Source organism: Silurus aristotelis (assembly GCF_946808225.1).
Source record: "Silurus aristotelis genome assembly, chromosome: 19".
NCBI lineage: Eukaryota > Metazoa > Chordata > Actinopteri > Siluriformes > Siluridae > Silurus > Silurus aristotelis.
Genome location: NC_139592.1, coordinates 4,112,269 through 4,133,759, shown reverse-complemented (window position 1 = coordinate 4,133,759; position 21,491 = coordinate 4,112,269). Strand labels below are relative to the sequence as shown.

General features: G+C 39.4%; 2 protein-coding genes across 2 annotated transcripts; one reads left to right on the top strand and one right to left on the bottom strand.

The window, feature by feature from the left end:
- Window positions 1-1,079: 1,079 nt before the first annotated feature.
- On the bottom strand, window positions 1,080-8,998 carry gtsf1 (gametocyte specific factor 1). Its single transcript, XM_083521655.1, has 8 exons — window positions 8,879-8,998; window positions 8,558-8,671; window positions 5,059-5,168; window positions 4,841-4,967; window positions 3,942-4,022; window positions 2,988-3,051; window positions 2,825-2,895; window positions 1,080-1,432 (listed from the first exon to the last, which is right to left on the bottom strand). Coding segments are annotated over exons 2-8 (537 nt in total). The 5' UTR covers window positions 8,640-8,671; window positions 8,879-8,998; the 3' UTR covers window positions 1,080-1,430.
- Window positions 8,999-10,625: 1,627 nt separating this feature from the next.
- letmd1 (LETM1 domain containing 1) lies at window positions 10,626-20,693 on the top strand. The gene is made up of 9 exons (XM_083521033.1): window positions 10,626-10,792; window positions 11,411-11,565; window positions 11,650-11,765; window positions 13,724-13,806; window positions 15,123-15,309; window positions 15,399-15,500; window positions 16,961-17,113; window positions 17,982-18,078; window positions 19,262-20,693. The coding sequence occupies exons 1-9, from the start codon at window positions 10,674-10,676 to the stop codon at window positions 19,336-19,338; spliced, it is 1,089 nt and encodes a 362-aa protein (XP_083377159.1). The 5' UTR covers window positions 10,626-10,673; the 3' UTR covers window positions 19,339-20,693.
- Window positions 20,694-21,491: the final 798 nt, after the last annotated feature.

Here is a 21,491-nt window from a genome sequence, read left to right as displayed (position 1 = left end):
TTTAATCTTTATAAACCTCAATTTTCTTTTTGTCTTGTTTTTTTATTAAAGAGTATTTAAATTTTTTTTTAAGTTGTGGTGTATTTGTGAAAAGTTACCGATTTGGTTAGAATTTTTTATTTATTTACACTTATATATTAATGGCATTTGGTAGACACCCTTATCCAGAGCAACTCAACTACTAAATGATTAAACCATAATGCTGGAGACTCCGTCCATAAAAATTTTAATAGTCAAATTTCCACAACAATGGCTTTTTTTTTTTTGTCTATTAGTCTGAGATTGTGCACTTGTACCGGTCAGATAAGCAGTTACTATAGTAAGGAAGTACAAAATAACACAAGTTATTCCATACTTGTGTTTAGTAGTAATAAAAATAAATAAAAAAAATTATAATATATGTAAAAAGGGATTAAAGATCAGATCAAGCAGCTTAAATGCTTTATTGTTGGACCTGTTGCTGCTCAGGTGCTTATTCACACTCTTTATTTCAAGACCGGACTAATGAAACACTCTGCTGGCAGGTTTACGTCTGAACGCAATTAGTCAGTCATCGTCAAATGATCCAAAACCCAGCAGATCCAAAGCCAAAAATGGAGCAGCACCCTCTTACCTCTTATCTCTGATCACTCCTTACACTGCACCAGGCCCTCTCAGATCTTCTAGCAGGGTAAGAGGGAGATATACACATTAAAACTCCCAAGGAATTAACTACACCTTTACGTCCAAACAGCTGGGCACTGCGCTGGGTGAAGACCGGACCTCTTCCTGAAACAATAAAACTAGCATTGTTTTTTTTTTTTTTTTTTTTTTTAAAGCTTGCGTGTTATAATTCCCTCCAACAGTCTTCAGCTGATGATATCCAAGTTTGAAACCTGGTGAACCAGTGTTGATTTATTTATTATTTCACTTCAAATCACTTTATGTCGATCTGAATAAGAGCATCTGCATCATTGCTGTGTATGTAATGGACGTGTTCTCACTTTCTGACATTTGCAAGTAAAATCCTGCCTCTGGGAAAAGAAAAAAAAAAAAAAAAAAAAAAACTCAGAATTAAATACCATCAAAAAAAGGAGACGTTTTAAATAGTTTTGCATTTATTAATAAGAACAACTGATTACAGTTCCCCCTTTCAGATCTTATGAACAGGAGCAAGACATTTGAACAGAAGCCAAATTGGTGTGTTAATTCAAACCTAGGGAACAAGGGTCAGTTTTAACCAGGTTTAAAAAAAATATTCATTCAAGGAAAAGTAGGGAAAAAACCCAAAAAAAAACCAAACAGACAAAAACCCCACATAATCAAATAAAATACAGTTTAAGAAACATATAGAAAAGCATGCGATGCGATTTTAAAAGTTCACTAAAATCGTTCTTCAGTTGCATCAATGCTGGCTGAATACGCAGACCAAAACACGAGGAAGGGATTTTTCCTGTGGAAAGGATGAGAAAATATTTACATAAAGTTTCTCTTAAAGCAGGGAGTGAAACATGACAAACTGTATTGAGAAAAAGCTCATGGTGGGATGAGGGCTGACGTGGAGTTAATGCTACAACCATAAAGGTTCAAACTGTCCTATAAGTGCAAATTCTTTTATTCCTCTCGTTACCAACCAACATTTATTGTCCTCTTTTGAAATAAAAAAACAAAAACTTGGGGGGGGGGGGGGGGGGTCCAACTACACAAAATCTATTCACAAACAAGATACAACTGGTGCCTAAGCAATGCACCACCACGTACATGCAACCAATTATACCAGACAATAAAGATGATTCTGATCACTTGAGGATTCAAAGGGATTTGGTTTAAAATAAAAAAAAAAAAAATTAAGAATTCAGGAATACCAGACTTAAATTTTAGCCTCAAGTTAGAACCATAAAATGTACAGGTCGTCCTCTACTTACATTGGAGATACGAGGGGGTCGTCGTAACTTGTCTCCATCCCAAGTCAAAAATATAAAAAATAGTGCTATGACTGACGGTCTTTCATGCTGATTAATCATTTTCTCTTTCACTAAACTTACTGCGTTCCTCTTCTTTTTTTTTCCACTACAAGCAGGAGATATGCTATGTTTTTTGTTTTTGTTTTTATAAATAAATAAGTCTTTTTTTTTTTAGGCTGCTAGAAAACAAAGATGAGAATTCTGCAAATTTGAGATTAAAACTTTGTTTATCTGCATTTTCCAAGTCAAAAATGACAGAAAAAATGTGTGTGTGTGTGTGTGTGTGTGTGTGTGTGTGTAAGGGATCATTTTTCTTATTATTTAATTAGTAAACTCAAAAACAATTACTGTAAATTAAGATTCTGTAGTAAAGTGTGTCAGTAACTGTTTCATGGCCTATTTATGATGAAAGGCAGGATTTATATATATTTATTGGGTTCTGTAATCTTTGATTTAAAAAAAAAAAAAAAAAAAAAAAAAATACACTCAAAGAAAATAAACAATTGGGTTATAAATCAAAGCAAATTAAATCTTCAGTTAGGGTACCTAACAACTATTTTCTCTAGTTTTCAACTTTAACCTGATTTGATGTTATTGATTAAGAACGTGATTTCATTAAATTAGCCATTTTTTTGGGTGATTGAGGACACGCTAAAGTGCGGATTGTCAGAAAAAGTTTGAGAACCACTCTGAAGGTGCCCCCAGCCTTACAGTTAGCCAGGATCATTGCTGCCACCTAGAGCAACTATGGCATAATGACAATCTGCACACTGAAAATGCTTTCAGGGAGGAGAGAAAAAAAAAAAAAAAAGCTATTTGGTTTATATGGATTTGGTCAATACAGAAATAAACTGGAGTGAGGATTTGAGATCAGAACTCACAGGACTTCCAGGGGAGAGTTCGAGGTGCACGGACTCCAGGATTCAAGATGTTTGTGGCTCGTGGCTCGGGCCTAAGAACATGCAATTGCAAATCAGGTTTGAGTATATAAAAACTCTAGGGTTAGGGTTAGATAAAACATTTTCTTTCCGGTTTCGGACTTACTTATTTACGGACAGTAGATTTTTGGACACGCCCCACACAAACGTAGCAGCATTATCATCAGTCTCTGCAACAACCAAGAGACGGACTCAAAACTACAACGCAAACCTGCACCCCAGTTCACAAAAATATCAATGGATCCATTAAGAAGTTGGACTTTTTCATTTATTGCATTTATTTACACAAACTGGGTTATCCAGGAGAGTAACTGCAGAATAAACAAAACACAAGCCTGAATTTCATCCATCTTGCTAAATTTTAGGTTGTTTTTTTTTTTTTTTTAACTACACCGACAGTTGATTGCTGGAACTATCGGGTATAAGCAAAAATCCATAACGATAGTTTTTCCGCCATCCGGTAAGCAGTCATTACAAGAGCGGCCTCCAGAGGCGAATCAGTGACACCACATTCTTTTACATGTGCTATATAATATTTTTTATTCATAAAATAAATATTTAATTAATATACTCCTTCATTTAGCACGTTTTTTCATAAGTCAATACTATTTTACATGGAGTATTTAATTTTTTTAATCCATTTTAAAAGCTATTAGCTGATTAATAAGTTAAGTATCGGGCAAGTACGATCCAACCAAGCTATCGGTAGACCTATTTCTTACGGCACACTATTTGAAAGGTTTCTAGCATTTCCTGCGTCGTACACCAGATACGGCACTCTTGTGAACAACAATTAAGCACTCATACCATCCATTTTTGTGCCATTAACAGCAAACAACCTAAAAACTAAATTTATATTTGGTACTTGTGGACCCCCTTTCAAGATTTGCCTCGTTAGAAGGTGTTTGTATTCACAGGGGGGGGGGGGGGAACCCACTCTGATCAGAAACAACCTAAAGCAATGTGCTCATAAAGCCGATGAAATCTTTGCTTATGCTGAACCTATTAATACAGAACATTTACAGACACTAATGCAAGCAATAGTCAACCCTGTACTGACCCGTTTCCCAGTCCTCCTCACAATCAGGGGCTGTCCACTTCATAGGCACGTGAAACTTTGGGTCCATTTTTGTGATCCCCTCTACACAGAGATAGATTTACAGCTAATAAGGCAATGTGGGTTTAAAGACAAAAAAGTTCAAGTTAACTGTACTTTTAAAAAAGCAACAAATGGCACATCAGCTTTGGTCTGATTTATTTCTCATTACAAATTATTATATATATATATATATAAATATGAGAGCGAGGGCGAGAGAGAGAGGGCGAGCGAGTGCGAGAGCTAGAGAGAGAGGGCGAGCGAGGGCGAGGGCTAGAGGGCGAGGGCTAGAGAGCGAGGGCGAGGGCTAGAGAGCGAGGGCTAGAGAGCGAGGGCGAGGGCGAGAGATAGAGAGCGAGAGCGAGGGCGAGAGATAGAGAGCGAGAGCGAGGGCGAGAGATAGAGAGCGAGAGCGAGGGCGAGAGATAGAGAGCGAGAGCGAGGGCGAGAGATAGAGAGCGAGAGCGAGGGCGAGAGATAGAGGGCGAGAGCGAGGGCGAGAGATAGAGGGCGAGGGCGAGGGCGACAGATAGAGGGCGAGGGCGAGGGCGACAGATAGAGGGCGAGGGCGAGGGCGACAGATAGAGGGCGAGGGCGAGAGATAGAGGGCGAGGGCGAGAGATAGAGGGCGAGGGCGAGAGATAGAGGGCGAGGGCGAGAGATAGAGGGCGAGGGCGAGATAGAGGGCGAGGGCGAGATAGAGGGCGAGGGCGCGAGAGAGAAAGGGCGCGAGAGAGAAAGGGCGCGAGAGAGAAAGGGCGCGAGAGAGAAAGGGCGCGAGAGAGAAAGGGCGCGAGACCGCGAGGGCGAGAGAGAAAGAGAGAGCACAAGAGAGAGAGAGACATTACTATCGAAGTCCTTACCACTTTCAGGAGTAAGCGGTTGCTTATTCACACAGTGCGCAATATGATTTGCCAGTTCATCCCTGGGAACCATGTGCTTGGCATTGAAGGGGCACGTCTTAAGCTTGCGTGCTAGTTCGGGGTGATTCTGAACAGGAGAAAGAGGTGTAAAAAAAAATTTTTTTTATAAAAAATAACCACAGAAATTCACCACTGAAATATTAAAAACAAGCACAAACCTTGGCACACTTGACAATATGAAAGGGGAAGCGACACTCCCGAATCTGATGGTTCTTATCATAAGGGCACTGAATTATTGCATTTGGATCGGCATCATCGACCGGTTTGTCTGTAAAAGAATGACATACGATGAATGCGCTAAATAAAAAAAAATAAAAAAAATCTAAATACAAGAACACCATTTATATTTAGTATAAACAGCTTTTTCGCAGAAGGTCATTAACAAGAAACTGTAAATCACAACCCCTAACTGTTACAAGTACTCCAGCACTGGAGACTCCTTCCATAAACGCCAAATGTCTCCTCAAACAAAAAGGTTCACTTTAATGTTTTGATTTGCTAAACAATCTATTATTAAGCCTATTATGTAGATCAGTAGCTTATGTGGACCCTGTGATTAAGTTGTGTGCTATTAGTCACACTAATGCATAAGAACTAGACACACGTCTTTAACAATAAAGCCAAAACTACAGTCTAAGCAGTGCTGGTGCACAAAAATACAATGACCTGCTGAGCAATCACAATTAAGAACCGCTAGAATAGCTTTCAGCTCATTGCATTTTCCCTATTAAACCTTTTTTTTTTTTTTTTTTTTTTTTTTTTAAACATACAGGTTAGACAAAGCCTTGGGGCTTGTGGTGGGTTTGGTTTTTTGGTTACAGTATATTTAATCTTCAAGAACAGCAAAGAATTATCAGTCTAATATATGAATGGCTGAATTAAATACAGAAAATCATATGTACTGAGAGAGTACATGGAATATATTTATTTTGTGTTATATGTCTAGCTCTCTAACTCTCTCTATACCCATCTCTTTCTGGCTGTTTGCCTCTCTACATCTGTGGCCAAAGGTTTTGAGGATAGATAGACCTTTATTGTCATTGCATAGTACAGGTACACAGCAACAAAATGCAGTTTAGCATCTACCAGAAGTGCAAATAGTAGCAATCGTGCAGTAATTATGTAAGTATATGTACAGCATGTAATATTCATACACATACATACACATTATATGTATGTATATATATTATATATACAGTGAGGAAAATAAGTATTTGAACACCCTTCTATTTTGCAAGTTCTCCCACTTAGAAATCATGGACGGGTCTGAAATGGTCATCGTAGGTGCATGTCCACTGTGAGAGACATAATCTAAAAAAAAAATCCAGAAATCACAATGTATGATTTATTTGTATGATACAGCTGCAATTAAGTATTTGAACACCTGTCTATCAGCTAGAATTCTGACCCTCAAAGACCTGTTAGTCTGCCTTTAAAATGTCCACGTCCACTACATTTATTATCCTAAATTAGATGCACCTGTTTGAGGTCGTTAGCTGCATAAAAACACCTGTCCACCCCATACAATCAGTAAGAATCCAACCACTAACATGGCCAAGACCAAAGAGCTGTCCAAAGACACTAGAGACAAAATTGTACACCTCCACAAGGCTGGAAAGGGCTACGGGGAAATTGCCAAGCAGCTTGGTGAAAAAAGGTCCACTGTTGGAGCAATCATTAGAAAATGGAAGAAGCTAAACATGACCGTCAATCTCCCTCGGACTGGGGCTCCATGCAAGATCTCACCTCGTGGGGTCTCAATGATCCTAAGGAAGGTGAGAAATCAGCCCAGAACTACACGGGAGGAGCTGGTCAATGACCTGAAAAGAGCTGGGACCACCGTTTCCAAGGTTACTGTTGGTAATACACTAAGACGTCATGGTTTGAAATCATGCATGGCACGGAAGGTTCCCCTGCTTAAACCAGCACATGTCCAGGCACGTCTTAAGTTTGCCAATGACCATTTGGATGATCCAGAGGAGTCATGGGAGAAAGTCATGTGGTCAGATGAGACCAAAATAGAACTTTTGGGTCATAATTCCACTAAACGTGTTTGGAGGAAGAAGAATGATGAGTACCATCCCAAGAACACCATCCCTACTGTGAAGCATGGGGGTGGTAGCATCATGCTTTGGGGGTGTTTTTCTGCACATGGGACAGGGCGACTGCACTGTATTAAGGAGACAATGACCGGGGCCATGTATTGCGAGATTTTGGGGAACAACCTCCTTCCCTCAGTTAGAGCATTGAAGATGGGTCGAGGCTGGGTCTTCCAACATGACAATGACCCGAAGCACACAGCCAGGATAACCAAGGAGTGGCTCTGTAAGAATCATATCAAGGTTCTGGCGTGGCCTAGCCAGTCTCCAGACCTAAACCCAATAGAGAATCTTTGGAGGGAGCTCAAACTCCGTGTTTCTCAGCGACAGGCCAGAAACCTGACTGATCTAGAGAAGATCTGTGTGGAGCAGTGGGCCAAAATCCCTCCTGCAGTGTGTGCAAACCTGGTGAAAAACTACAGGAAACATTTGACCTCTGTAATTGCAAACAAAGGCTCCTGTACCAAATATTAACATTGACTTTCTCAGGTGTTCAAATACTTATTTGCAGCTGTATCATACAAATAAATAGTTTAAAAATCATATATTGTGATTTCTGGATTTTTTTTTTTAGATTATGTCTCTCACAGTGGACATGCACCTACGATGACAATTTCAGACCCCTCCATGATTTCTAAGTGGGAGAACTTGCAAAATAGCAGCGTGTTCAAATACTTATTTTCCTCACTGTGTGTGTGTGTGTAATATATATACACACACACACACACACACACACACACACACAGTGCAGATGTATGCAAGGCACAATATGTGTATAGAAACCAATATGCACAACTGTACAGAGGTTATATACAGTGTTTATACAGTGATCTAACGGTGTAGTGTAAAGTTCAGTATGGTGATGGTAGACGGAAAAAAGCCGGCCCTGAACCTGCTGGTTCTGGTGCATATTGTCCTGTATCTCCAGACACAAAATATTAATATCTGCCGCATCAGCATTTTCAGATCTTTTCGCCAGATGTCATGAAGGTACACCGAAGCACAATTACCAACAGGATTTTATCCACAACTGCAAATTTATGTAAAGTGTTTCGACCCTTCTCTTTTTTAAGAATTCACCCTGGTATGCGGTCAGTCAAATTCTGGGGCACATCCTGACTGATGGCAGCTCGTTCTTGCAGAATGAGTGCTTGGAGCTGGTCAGAACTTTTTTTACTTTGATCACCTGCCACATTGTATATCTTTCACATTAGATCTTAATTATGTTAGAACGCTGTCTGTCTGTCTCTCTGTCGGTCTGTGTCTCTGTCTGTTTGTGTCTCTGTCTGTTTGTGTCTCTGTCGGTCTGTCTGTTCAGGAATTTCTTCATATTTTACAAGAACGAGTTGGAATGTAAACAGAACAGTTTTTTACGACTTAATGCAAGTGGAAACACGAGTTTAATCAGGTCTTAGACCGGAAGTTGATCGCGGGGTGTAAATTTGAACCCGGCGGTCAAACCAATACAGAAGACACATTAGGACAAACCTGGCAAACTGCAGTACAATGGCACAGTACAAATCATCACAAAAGTTAAGAGATCTGATAGAGTTCTCACCTTCATCCTCCTCCTGGAACCCCTGAGCGTTTCCTGTAAACCTTGAAGAACCAACACTGGATCCATACCTGAAGGTGGACATTGTCTTCCCCTGGAGTTCACGGCGTGGATGATCTTTTGAAGAAGTTCACGATTTATAAATCAATTACATAATTAAAAGGTCATAGTTATAGAGGATAATAATAAATATAAAAATAATATCAGGAAAAAAAAAAGAACGGCGTACTTTTACATCAAGGAAAAACCTATACACCAGCAAGATTTTTGTTTTAGTTACAGTATTAATAAGATCCCGAGAAAGAAATCACTCCATAAACTCACCTTTCCCTTCCTCGTGTATGAATAAAAACACAATCAAACTGTAACGGGTTCAACCAGGCCTTATAAATCAACTCCTGAGTCACGTGGGAAGTTGTTTAAGCCACGCCCACACGAACCCACCTCTATCCCAGCTTCACCATCCTGGTCCTGGAGAACATCCTACATTAGGTACATGAGATTTTTTTTTTTTGTAAGGCTTGTCCTGCTTCCAAAACATGGTTCTTATTCAATTTAATCTACATTTCTTTCTTAAAAAGAAAATACAGAAATAATAATAAAAAAATTTTTACATTGTCCAACATTCTAAACAAATCTAAAATGTTTAGTGTTGAAGAGCAAAATTATAGTAATGATTTCTGAACATGAGACAGATACACAGTTTAGGACTTCAACATTACACACGAAAATGAGAAAATGTCTACTACGCTAAAATTACAAGTTAGATGAAGTCTTCATTGAAGTTACAAGTTGGATGGAGTCTTCATTACAAGTTACAAGTTAGATGGAGTATTCATTACAAGTTACAAGTTAAATGGAGCCTGAGTTACAAGTTGGATGGAGTCTGCATTACAAGTTACAAGTAGGATGGAGTCTTCATTGAAGTTACAAGTAGGATGGAGTCTGAATTACAAGTTACAAGTAAGATGGAGTCTGAGTTACAAGTTACAAGTAAGATGGAGTAGTCATTACAAGTTACAAGTAGGATGGAGTCTTCATTACAAGTTACAAGTAGGATGGAGTAGTCATTACAAGTTACAAGTAGGATGGAGTCTTCATTACAAGTTACAAGTAGGATGGAGTCTTCATTGAAGTTACAAGTAGGATGGAGTCTTCATTACAAGTTACAAGTTAGATGGAGTCTTCATTACAAGTTACAAGTAGGATGGAGTCTTCATTACAAGTTACAAGTAGGATGGAGTCTTCATTACAAGTTACAAGTAGGATGGAGTCTTCATTGAAGTTACAAGTAGGATGGAGTCTTCATTACAAGTTACAAGTTAGATGGAGTCTTCATTACAAGTTACAAGTAGGATGGAGTCTTCATTACAAAGTTACAAGTTAGATGGAGTCTTCATTACAAGTTACAAGTAGGATGGAGTCTTCATTACAAGTTACAAGTTAGATGGAGTCTTCATTACAAGTTACAAGTAGGATGGAGTCTTCATTACAAGTTACAAGTAGGATGGAGTCTCCAATGCAAGTTACAAGTAGGATGGAGTCTTCATTACAAGTTACAAGTTAGATGGAGTCTTCATTACAAGTTACAAGTAGGATGGAGTCTTTGTCGTCTCTATCTTGTAGCTGGGTCTTCACCACTGATCTTTTTTATAATTTTAATGTACTCTAAATTGCTCATTCATGCAATTTGATTGACTCAGAAAATGACTGACTTTTAATTGTATTACATATGGTGCACTATTATACAAAGAAATATTGTTTTTTTTAACCAAAGATATCATTTTATCAAATATTATTAATCTATATTGAATTAATCAATATAACACATTTAACACACATTAAAAACCACTTGTTTTTATCTCATGAATAACTCTATACCTTGTAAAGTAATTTCCTCTATATAAATTAAGCATTGCTCTGAATCGAAATAACGTTTATTATATTATTTATACTTGATTTATTATATTATTATTGGAGGAAGTTAAGGTGGCATGGGTATGCCTCATATAAGGGCACGTGGGCCACGCCCCGCCTCTAGACCAACGCCACGCCTCTAGGCTACGCCCCGCCTCTAGGTCACGCCCCCTCTGAGTTGACAGCGGGGTTTTCTTTCAAAATGGCGGCGTCCTATGTGCGGATGTGCTGCGGTGCTTCGAGGACTTTTCTATGCGGAATTCGGTACACGGGGGTCACCGCAGGATTGTGCAGGACTAAAATATCCTCCACGCAACTCAGGTGACATATTTTTAATTGATCAATAGTCACTTTCATGCTGTCGAGGCTGTAAAAGTCATGTTGTATGTTTATTAACTATTCCCAGGCCAGGGACTGACAGGTATCCAGGTGACAGAGGCATTAAAAATGTTATTTTACATACATTTTATATTTCTATGCCACGATTATTGTCTTTAAGAAAGGACAGAAGGCATGAAATATGGCATTTTGCTGCAATGCCCATGCAAAACCATTCATTTAGTTGTTTGGGGTTTTTAAGAGGATTTTGGATCTTAGTTTGGATTCATCTAGAGCTGCCTTTAGAGTTTCATCTCCAGATTTAGACAAATAGGACCATGATCAGTTTTGTCATAGTCATAACATCATTTGTCTTCAATAATCTTTTCTCATTTTTAACTCACATAATCTGTGGAATTATGTGAGTTAAAGATCCATTTCAGGGCATGGGATGCATGCGTAGAACCCAAAAGAAACCCATGAGAAAGCTTCAGAAGGCACCTCATGTAGAAACTAACTCCGGATCGATCCAGGGATTCTGGAGCTGTCAGGAGACGACGCTAATTCTTTAACATCACAAAGTGTCATCTTAGTCAACTGTCTCATCTCCATTTCTAACAGGTTATGTCCAGTAAGGCAGTATTCATCTTCTCAAGCGAGGTACGGCCTCGGCCAGAGCGTCGCTTCAGGATTGAAATGGGCAAATGAAAAGTACAGGAGGTTCCTTCAGAGACGCTTCCCTAGGTTTTACGTCCTCTATTCCACATTCATACGAGGTGAGGTTCGAATAATTTCTGGTTTGTATAATATAATATTTATTCAGTAGCATCGGTTCTGACTTTCTGTCTATTTCCTGGAAGGGTTTCGACTCTTATTCGAGGATGCCCTAGAAGTGCATAGGATTAGAATTCGGATGATCAAGAACAACATCGATCCCAAGAAGTTGCCCTACCGTGAAATGGAGAAGCTCAGACAGGTGAGATCATTCGAACCATTGTTTATATCAGTGGTTAGAGCCAACCAGGTCTTCTCTGCTGGAGTAAACCCTATCAGAACCACTGACTTCATATATTTCTGTCCATGAATATCTTTTTAAATTATTCCCAATACTCTTTATTTCGCAGTGCCCGTTTACGTTGAAGTTTCCGTCCAATCAGATTTCAGCCATCACTTCACATCACATGCTCCCAGGGTCAAAGAAATCTGCTTTGAGGCTTAGAATACTTTTGCATTTTCTTTTCTGGAGAATGCAAAAAAAAAAAATTGCCTATATTTGAAATCCCAGCTGATAGATGGTCATAATGATGTTGAGAAACGATGAAATTGTTTTATACACAATTCTAACTAAAATGTTCCTAGAAACCACAAGGCTTGAGGTAGTCAAATTATGTTAGTTGTAAAAAGCCTCGGGGGTCAACTAATATTTGCATTCTGTCAGCAGTTTGCACTTCCAGCTAATAGTGTTCTCAGGTTCAAACATCACGATTACAGGGTCTATTAAAAAGGACATGTCACTTTTCAGTTCATTTTATTCAAACAGACTGGTGTTGGAAAGTTTTGCCATCAGTACATGAGGATGAACGCTAGAGGGCGATAGTGACGATAAATCAATTTTTTTACTTTGCTGTAATTGAAGTGCATTTAAAATTAAAACCTGCATAAATATATTTTCTCATATTCAAATCCACCATAGAAAAGAAAGATTGTTTCTTGGTTTAGCAAGCGGAATATAATTTAAGTTCAATTTGCGTAAAAGACAGGAGGTGGAGCTGGAGGTAGCAGAGCTGAAGATGCTGATGTTTTCGTTGGGAGTGACGACGATGGACAGGATTAGAAATGAGTTTATTAGAGGGACAGCGCATGTAGGACGTTTTGAAAACAAGGTGAGGGAGGTGAGATTGAGATGTTTCGGACATGTTCAGAGGAGGGACATGGGGTATATCAGTAGGAGAATGCTGAGGATGGAGCCACCAGGAGGCAGAAAAAGAGGAAGACCAAGGAAGAGGTTTATGGATGTGGTGAGGGAAGACATGCAGGTAGTTGGTTTGAAAGAGGCAGATGTAGAGAACAGGGGGGTATGGAGACGGATGATCCGCCGTGGCACCCCCTAATGGGAGAAGCTAAAAGAAAAATAAGTTCATTTATAGAAACATCAAAAACAATCACTGGCCTGAAACATCAGTATTCTATAGAAGTCTGAAGACTTATGCCATGCATAATAATATTTTTTTCCCTTTCCTGTTTTCTTGTAATCTTGACATAACAAACATCGTTTTCTTGTGATTTTCGGGTGTGTTCGGAATAAGAACCTGTTCCAGAGGCAGCATCATGGATGATTGCATTCGCTTTTACTTTGATCAGGGACTCACGGAAACTGAAAGAGCTCTGTGTCTGTGCTGCAAACCATTCAAACAGCATCTTTCATGCATCATTCGGTAGCCGTGCAGACGCCCCGGTCCCTCGAATTGACTGGCAATGAAATACCACATTCAGAGTCTCTATATCGTCTTCACCGTTAAAGTTGCAGACCTGACAGCCTCCTTCTCAAGTGTCAGATTTGAGTCCCTGATGCAAAGTAAAGTCTGATGCAAAGTAAAGTCTAATGCGATCATCGACGATGCTGCATCTGGAACGTACTCTTATAAAGACGTGATCATGAGAAATGAAGAGAGAAAGAAAACGATAATGCATAGCCTGTTACTTTTCATAAGAACATCTGCATATGAAGTTCGGACCAACCAGATGTCGGCCATTCAAGTCAAAAGTGCAGCTTGAATTTAACATGGTATAATAGAACCTTGAGTGAATACAAGATATAAAAAAATTCTTTAGTATTTATTTCTTTTATGAAAAAATCATGACTGAAATTGAGGCGGCATTCGATGAAGATTCTTTGCGTAATATGTGACCTAAATACTATGTTTCTTCTGACAGTTTCACAGAGACATGATTAAAGCCGTCCCTCTGGTGATCATCTCCATTCCTCCTTTTGCCAACTACCTGGTGTTCCTTTTAATGTGAGTACCGAATAAAATTTATGCCCCACTGTCATTATTAATCAGTTATTTTATCATTTTAAACCAAAGGAACTTTGAACTTTTTCAAATCCTTTTTTCAAAAAATAAATCTTTTGTATGGCAGCATATTACACGCGATCCAATTGACAGTTAAGAAAATCCTAACTCGTATTTGCGCATTTTATATTTCTACACTATGTTGACAAAAGTATTGGGACACCTGCCCTTTCCTGCTATATGTGATTCTTTTTCAAACTGTTACCACAATTCTGGAGGCGCCTAATTGTGTCTATAGATGCGCCATAATAACATTTTGCATTCACTTGGAACTTGGAAACCCAAAACCTGTTCCAGCATGGTGATGCCCCTGTGCACAAAGTGAGCTCCTTGAAGATCTGGTTTACATGCTTTGGAGGGGAAGATCTTGCTGCTATAGAGCTCTGATCTCATCCCTACTGAACACCTTTGGGATGAATGTGAACGCTGACTGCACCCCAGGTCTCATCACCTACATCAGCACCTGCCTTTTATAACACCCTTGTGGCTGATGTACACAAATATCCATTAGCACACTCCAAAATCTGGTGGAACATCTTCCCAGAAGAGTGGAGGGAATTATAATAGCAAATTGGGACTAAATGTGGAATGCGATGCTCAAAAATCACATACCGTATTTATGACCAGGTGACCCAATACTTTTGGCAATATCGTGTTTCCAGAATCCTATTGTTCAGTGAAACTCACCATGACACCAGCAACTGCATGGACAAGCAAGTAAGAAAACTCTCAGGTGGAGGAAATAAACTGATGGTGTGTCACACCACAATAAAAGTTTTTTAGTTCCCAGTGTTTTGTTCCTCTGATACTACAGCAGATCTGGTATTTTGATACTCCAGTGTATCTTTGTGTTTTTGCGGTGGTATCAAAATGTTTCGAGATTTGCTTTGTTTACAAGAAAGAACTATATATATTTCACACACTCACCTTCAAAATACACCCTTGCACAGCAATACAGCGCCCCAAACGTTGGGATTAGTGTTCGCCAAGGTGTCAAGACGGCGACCTTCGAGTTGGATCTTCATCTTGGTAATGCACGTGTTCAGAATAACACCATTTGCACTGATCCAGATGTACACAGGATGGGGTCTATGGCACATTGACTTATAAAGGTCGGTGCTCCTTGTGACTGTGCTCGCATGTCACAAAACTAGTCTCGAAGCTTTTTTAAAACCCTTCTCGTTATTGCGTAATACCCACCATCCATCCATCTGCTCTCATGCCACACGTCTCATCCCCGCCTCCTACTACTACCCCAGGTACCTCTATCCCCGCCAGCTTCTGATCCGTCAATTCTGGACGCCGCAGCAGCTCTTGGAGTTTCAGGGAGTGTATCACGCTCAGAGAGCGCAGCATCACCTGCCACTGCTCAGCGGGTTAAAAACCACAGCGTCGCACATCACACATGAGCAACTGAAGAGCCGACTGATGGAGCTGTGCAGGAAAGTGAGTCCCTCTGCACAGCATATTTAATCACATTCAGACTTTCTGATGTAATAAGTAATGTAATCATATTAAGTAATCATATTTTCCAGGTCCAGAGTGGCGCTCAGCCGGCTGTATCTGATCTCCACGCAGTGAGAGCTTTATTCTCAGGGCCTCCACTGGGTATCAGAAGGATGAGTGCAGATCAGATGGTTAGTCCTTTTAAAGCAAAACTAACAGCCAGAAATGATTTTTCAAAATTGCTTGAGCAATTATAAATGTAAGATATTGTTTGATGTGTGTGTTTGATGTTTGGCTTGTCGAGACGTGGCCCTGCCTACTAAGGAGTTGTAAAGAATAGAGATCAGTATGGGGTAGGGGAAGGTCAGTTGTTAATAATTTTACAAACTACAGTACATAATTACAGTGGAGGGCGGAGTGGAAGTCGAACCATTGTAACTCTAGGACCATCTGTACTTGTATTTAAATACATATTCCTTAAAAGAAACAAGTCCTCATCTTCTGTCATCTGGTCAATGACTGCACTCTGTATATCAATCAAATTTAATTTACATTTCTTAGATTTGGCAAACGCCCTTATCCAGAGCGACTTACAACTGAGCAGTGGTGCTCAAGGGCCCAACAGTTGCAGCTTGGTGGTGCTGGGATTTAAACTTTTCACCTTCCCATCCAGAGTCTAATAACTTCAGCTACTTCAGAAAACGGTTAAGAATGTTGACCATACGTCATCCGACATGGTCTCCTCATCATACATAAGTGGAGTTAGCTGTCTTTAGCTTTCTGTGTGTGTCTGATAATGGATAAGACACAGAAAATATTTTTGTATGCTGTAGAAACCAAAGGCTTGAAACATCTTTTTTGCTCAATAAGCCATTTAATAGTTAATACACAGTATTTAAGCAGGCAGCAATTAACATTATTGCTAATGGTCCATATTCACATGACGACTTCTAATGAATTAGTTAAGAAACGTTTTAGCCAGTTAGACGTGCATGATGTGCATGTATCATGTCATGTCATGGTTATGGAAGAGAACAAAAGGCTGTGCAAGTCATGAACATGGTTTCTGGCTAAACTGAATCATTGCTCGTAACAGTTTCGGATAAAGAACAAACGTCTTTTTTACATGAGAGCATTGCATGACTTCATTCGATCGGTTCAACCTTTTTTTGTGCTCATAGCAATCATTAGATTCTCACCTAATTTTTTTGAAGGATTATGTTTACATATTTGACTTGTAGTTCCAGTTAATATATGTGACGTGTATAAATAGGCGTGTGTGTGTGTGTGTGTGTGTGTGTGTGTGTGTGTGTGTGTGTGTGTGTGTGTGTGTGTGTGTGTGTGTGTGTGTGTGTGTGTGTGTGTGTGTGTGTGGACGTCGTTTTGTGCCAAAGGACACGGTCAGTCATTCAGGTCTTCTAGTTCAAAGGAAATAGTAATCCTAAAGCTTCTGAGATGTCTTCATACAAGTGTGTGGCTCTAACTTTGTGGTCACAGATTGAACAGAAGGCACATATGGCTGGAAACGTGTTAATACTTTTGTCCGTGTATATATTTTATTATAGCAATGCTGAGTTCACTGCTTGAATCACTCTCAAGGTTCGTATTTTTCGTCTGAGTTGATCACATGCTTGTTAATCGCTTCTTTTAGAGGCACCTTTGCCCGTTGCTCTTCCTAACACCCCGCCTCCCGGCTTTCTGGATTGGCCAGCGCTTGAATAGTCACGCCCTCGAGTTAATGCACCTGGACCGTGCCATCATCAACATGGGCCTCCACCAGCTCGATGACACAGAGCTCAAAGAGGTGTGACTCGATTACATAGCCATCATAAACTCCTCACTCTCACTCGCCACAACACCTTTTGCGAGTTGTTTAAAAGATTTTGGGCTCATTTTATTTATAAATTATGTAATTAAGTAATTTTTGTCCTGTGACAAAAATGATAGGAGGAACATTACAGCCATAATAAATCATAGTACTTTGGATATTTAAGTACATTTCAAGACAAATACTTTTGTTCTTTTACTCAAGTGAAAGTTTAAAGGGGCACTTTTACTGGAGTAACATTAATTTTCCTGGAGTTTCTCTCTATAACTTCCATCACACGTCCATCGCTGATAAAACTCGGCTCTGACGTGATTCCAATGGCAGGACTATTTAAATCGGCTTGTTCTGATACGTCTTTGATTCTACATGAAACTTCTATTTTGAATATGAGCTAACATTTGAAGTCGGATGTTTAGTTCAGTATCAGTTCGATTAATGTAAAATTGATTTATTTGTTCATTTATTTACCATAGAGAGAGGAAATAGAGTCTGGTGTAATAAACAACTCCGTCTAGCTGCTATACTGTTAGTCAGAAATTGTTTCATGGGCATTCTGCACAAGAGCTGCGACTCCAAACAGCAAAAAAACGTATCATATTGATGATAAATTTGTATAAACTGACATTTCGTGAGGGGAATTAAAGACGTTACGACGTGCTGATATTGGAAAATGTTGAACTCTGCTCCACGCACATCAATCCCCCCCCCCCCACCACCCCTGATTTCTTTCCAGTAACAGCACAGCCCCAAATGTGTTTTTATTCCTGACTGAATGCACCGCTTATTTAAGTGTTAGACGTGGGTGAGCTTCACAGTAGTGCGATCACGTGGTGTTTGTTTGCAGGCGTGTTACATGAGAGGGCTCAACGTGGAGCTTCTGAGTCCCGCACAGAGCCGAGACTGGCTGTCAGAGTGGCTTCAGTTCTCGGTGCATCTTAAAGGTTAGATGACTTTTTAAATGTATTCACTTATTTAATAACCTGAAGGTTCTCAAATATTGTGCACAGTATAAAATGTTGAAAAGTTTTATGTTTAAAACCATTCATTCTTTGCTTGTTTTTGTTTGCTCTTGCGCAGTAAAATTGGCAAAAAGCCAGTCCACTTAAGAGGAAACAAATCAGGATGTGGAGCAGGTGCACTCGCTTTTGTTTGCTTTCGCCGTGCAGCGCAATGCAGATGCGTTTTACATCAGAGCGAGGGGGAAAAAACGTTCAGTAATAACGAATGCGCAGGGTAAAGCGCACCATAAGCAGTCAGGAAGACCAGTTTAGGGTTTCCATTTTGCACCTGCTTTTATCCTTGTTTTTAAAACTGAGTAGGTTAGGGCTAAGGGCCTTGCTCAATGGCCCAGCAGTGGCTCCTTGGTGGTGTTGAGGAATTAAACTCATAACCTTTTTGTGTTTGGAAGTCCTTAACCACCCCTTCTAGCCACCACCTTCTTCTATGCAATTTTTTCTATTTCTATATTTTATAATTTTATCATATAGCCTTTATTTGTCACATATACATTAAAGCACAGTAAAACTTGTTCTTCGCATATCCCAGCTTGCTCAGAAGCTGGGGTCAAAGCGCAGGGTCAGCCATGATATGGTGCCCCTGGAGCACAAAGGGTTGAGGGCCTTGCTCAAGGTCTCAGCTTGGCGATACCAGGGCTTGAACCCCTGACCTTCCGATCAGTAACCCAGAGCCTTAACCACTGAGCTCCTACTCCTCAGGGTTTATCAACACTGTTGTCACTGTTGGTTGAGGTTTTCTCCACCATGAAGGTTGTGTGGTAAACCTTTTATTTTTTTGCCACTCGATTACTTCCCCGTATGCAGAAATGTCACGACTCCGTGAATATACATAAACTGATTAAAACGGAAAATGAACCATCTAGTAAAGTAAAGGATTTTATCCCGGGTTGAGACGAGGGAGGCTTTCAGGAACCTTTATTTTTTTCTTTCTGAATTTTTTTTTTACAGGAAGTGAAAGATGCCTGATGATCCACGTGGTCATGTGACACTTTACATATTGCATTGCAGTGCATTTCTGACCTCATTCTTACCTCCTATTGGTAAACTGTGCATGACTATTGACTTCTCCCTAACATACCCTGTTCCTTCCTCATTTTCCTCTTCGCAGAATCCGAGACCTCGCTGTATTTGCATGGCATGATGCTCCTGACAATGAACTACCCACAAAACCCACCACGCAGCTGACCCCAATCCCTGGGGTTCTCAGACTCGGTGACCAGCAGTAAAGTATACAGAAACTCTGACGGAGAAGGAAGACTGATTGAGTCAGCGAGTACCGTTATCAGCGATGTGCCAAGGCCAGCATCAGGATCAAACTTGCTTCCCAATTACAGTGTTGAGTGAATATGAAAGGGAATGATGGCAATCTTTTACTTATCTTCAGACTTTTGTTTACATGAGCGAAGTGATTAGAGTTCGGCAGGGAATCGCAATGAAAGCGGTAGGGTAGAAACAACAAGCTAGCGGAAGTCGGGCCTTTCAGACTTCTGTAAATGGGGGAATTGAATCCCATGCCACATTTACGTACACACAAACACAGAATGTACCTCAGAAACACAAATATTTTCGGCCAATCCTGAGCATGAATATGTGTATAGAAAAAAAAACCCATCTGTTTACATGGACTGGTGTGGTTTTTGTACCACAAATTAGTGTTTCTTTCCAATTCAGCATGTTCTTTGCTGCTTTTTTCTTTCCCCCCTCTGCATACATTTGCTACCATGCACACAATCCATCTGTACTCTGGAACCCGACTGATTTCATCATTTGAATCATGAGGACCTTTTAAGGGTTGCCAGGTCCTCAAAAAAGAAGCCAAAAGCATAAAGATAAAATAAAACAATATATGCAACTTCATTTATAATTGAAATGAACATGAAGCAACATCATAAAATACTTTTGTGGTGTAGTGTTTAATTTTCTTATATATCGGTATAATTATACACCACAATGTATTTACAAGTCATTTATTATTTGTACTTCATATTAATTGACATTGATATACTAATTTAATCATATGCAGTGCACTGCTAAATAAAATAAAATGGAATATGAGTTTGTTTAGATTATATTAGATTTTTTTTTAGTGCTTTCACAAAGTTACTTGCTACAAAAATATTAATGTATTTATTGTGTGCTCAGATTTTTTATTATTATTTTTATTCAAAAAGCTAAATACAGCTTCATTGATCACACACCTCCACTGTGCACACTATCCTTTCGAATCAATTCCAGATTAGACTCGTCTCGGCTGTTTATCTATGAGCTTTGTACGTTTTTTATTTTTTCGAAGAACGTTGCACTTTTTTTGGTTTTCCTTTAAACCTAACATAAATTAGATGGAGAATGTTTGAGCCTAGAAGTATTCAGATCATGACACAAGCTTTCAATCGGATTGAAACTTCCGAAAGAAAAAAAAAAGAACGTTTTATTTGATTTATTTTGATTTGTATAGCGCTGTAAACAACGAACATTGTCTGAAAGCAGCTTTACAGAGATAAAACGTTATGAAGTTGTATAAAAGAGTGTATACGTTTTAATGCCTACAAATTTGTTCCTTATAATTGTACGTTTATCCCTAACGAGCGAGCCAGTGGCGACTGTGGCAATGGAAAAAACACTGAAACGGCAACAGTAGGAAACCTTTATGGGAACCAGATTTAAAGAGGAACCTCATCTCATTGGCACCTGATGTCCAGTAATTATAGTTCCATCATTATTGAGGTGTGCTGTTCAATTAACTATTTTGTTAAGGTATTTTATTGTGTACATTGCCACCAGTTTTACAGTGGATATCAGACAGCTTTTCTATCAGACAATTTTGATTGGCAGTTTACACTCCTGGGCAAAAGAACGATAAAATATAAAGCTTTACAACAAATCATTGGTTGGAGAAGAATGGAAAAAAATGCACTCCTGAAACCCTCCTGTGCCACTATTTGCTCATGTACTTCTTCACTTTGTAACTGCATGAGGAGAAGCTAAGAACAGAGAAATTCACTTCTACAGTCTTCTTGTATGCAAAATTCAACACAGGCTGCGTTCGAAAATACTTTCAACACCTCTTCGTCTTTCTATAAAAAGCAGGCTTAGGGTTTGCCCACAAAGGCTACAAGATGTCAAAGTGAAACCCCATAACATACTAACGTGCTTCATCTTTTTGTTTCGTTTTTGCTTATTTCCCGACCAACAATTTGTTGATATTATCATTGAAAGCCTCTGAATTTTTTTCCCCCTCTGTTGAGCTTTTTAGCTTGGAAGTGCACATATCTAATCTAATTCTCTTCCTTTTTCCAAATGCACAAGGCTGAATTTCTTGATTGGCATCTATGAATTTC

Excerpts from the sequence above, each read along its gene's own strand:
- letmd1 (XM_083521033.1), top strand. The coding sequence starts at position 10,674 with ATGGCGGCGTCCTATGTGCGGATGTGCTGCGGTGCTTCGAGGACTTTT. Across the intron at positions 11,566-11,649 it reads CTATTCCACATTCATACGAG|GGTTTCGACTCTTATTCGAG; the intron begins GTGAGGTTCGAA and ends ATTTCCTGGAAG. Across the intron at positions 13,807-15,122 it reads TACCTGGTGTTCCTTTTAAT|GTACCTCTATCCCCGCCAGC; the intron begins GTGAGTACCGAA and ends CTACTACCCCAG.
- gtsf1 (XM_083521655.1), bottom strand. The coding sequence starts at position 8,639 with ATGTCCACCTTCAGGTATGGATCCAGTGTTGGTTCTTCAAGGTTTACA. Across the intron at positions 5,169-8,557 it reads GTTCCAGGAGGAGGATGAAG|ACAAACCGGTCGATGATGCC; the intron begins GTGAGAACTCTA and ends ATTCTTTTACAG. Across the intron at positions 3,052-3,941 it reads TGAGGAGGACTGGGAAACGG|AGACTGATGATAATGCTGCT; the intron begins GTCAGTACAGGG and ends TGGTTGTTGCAG.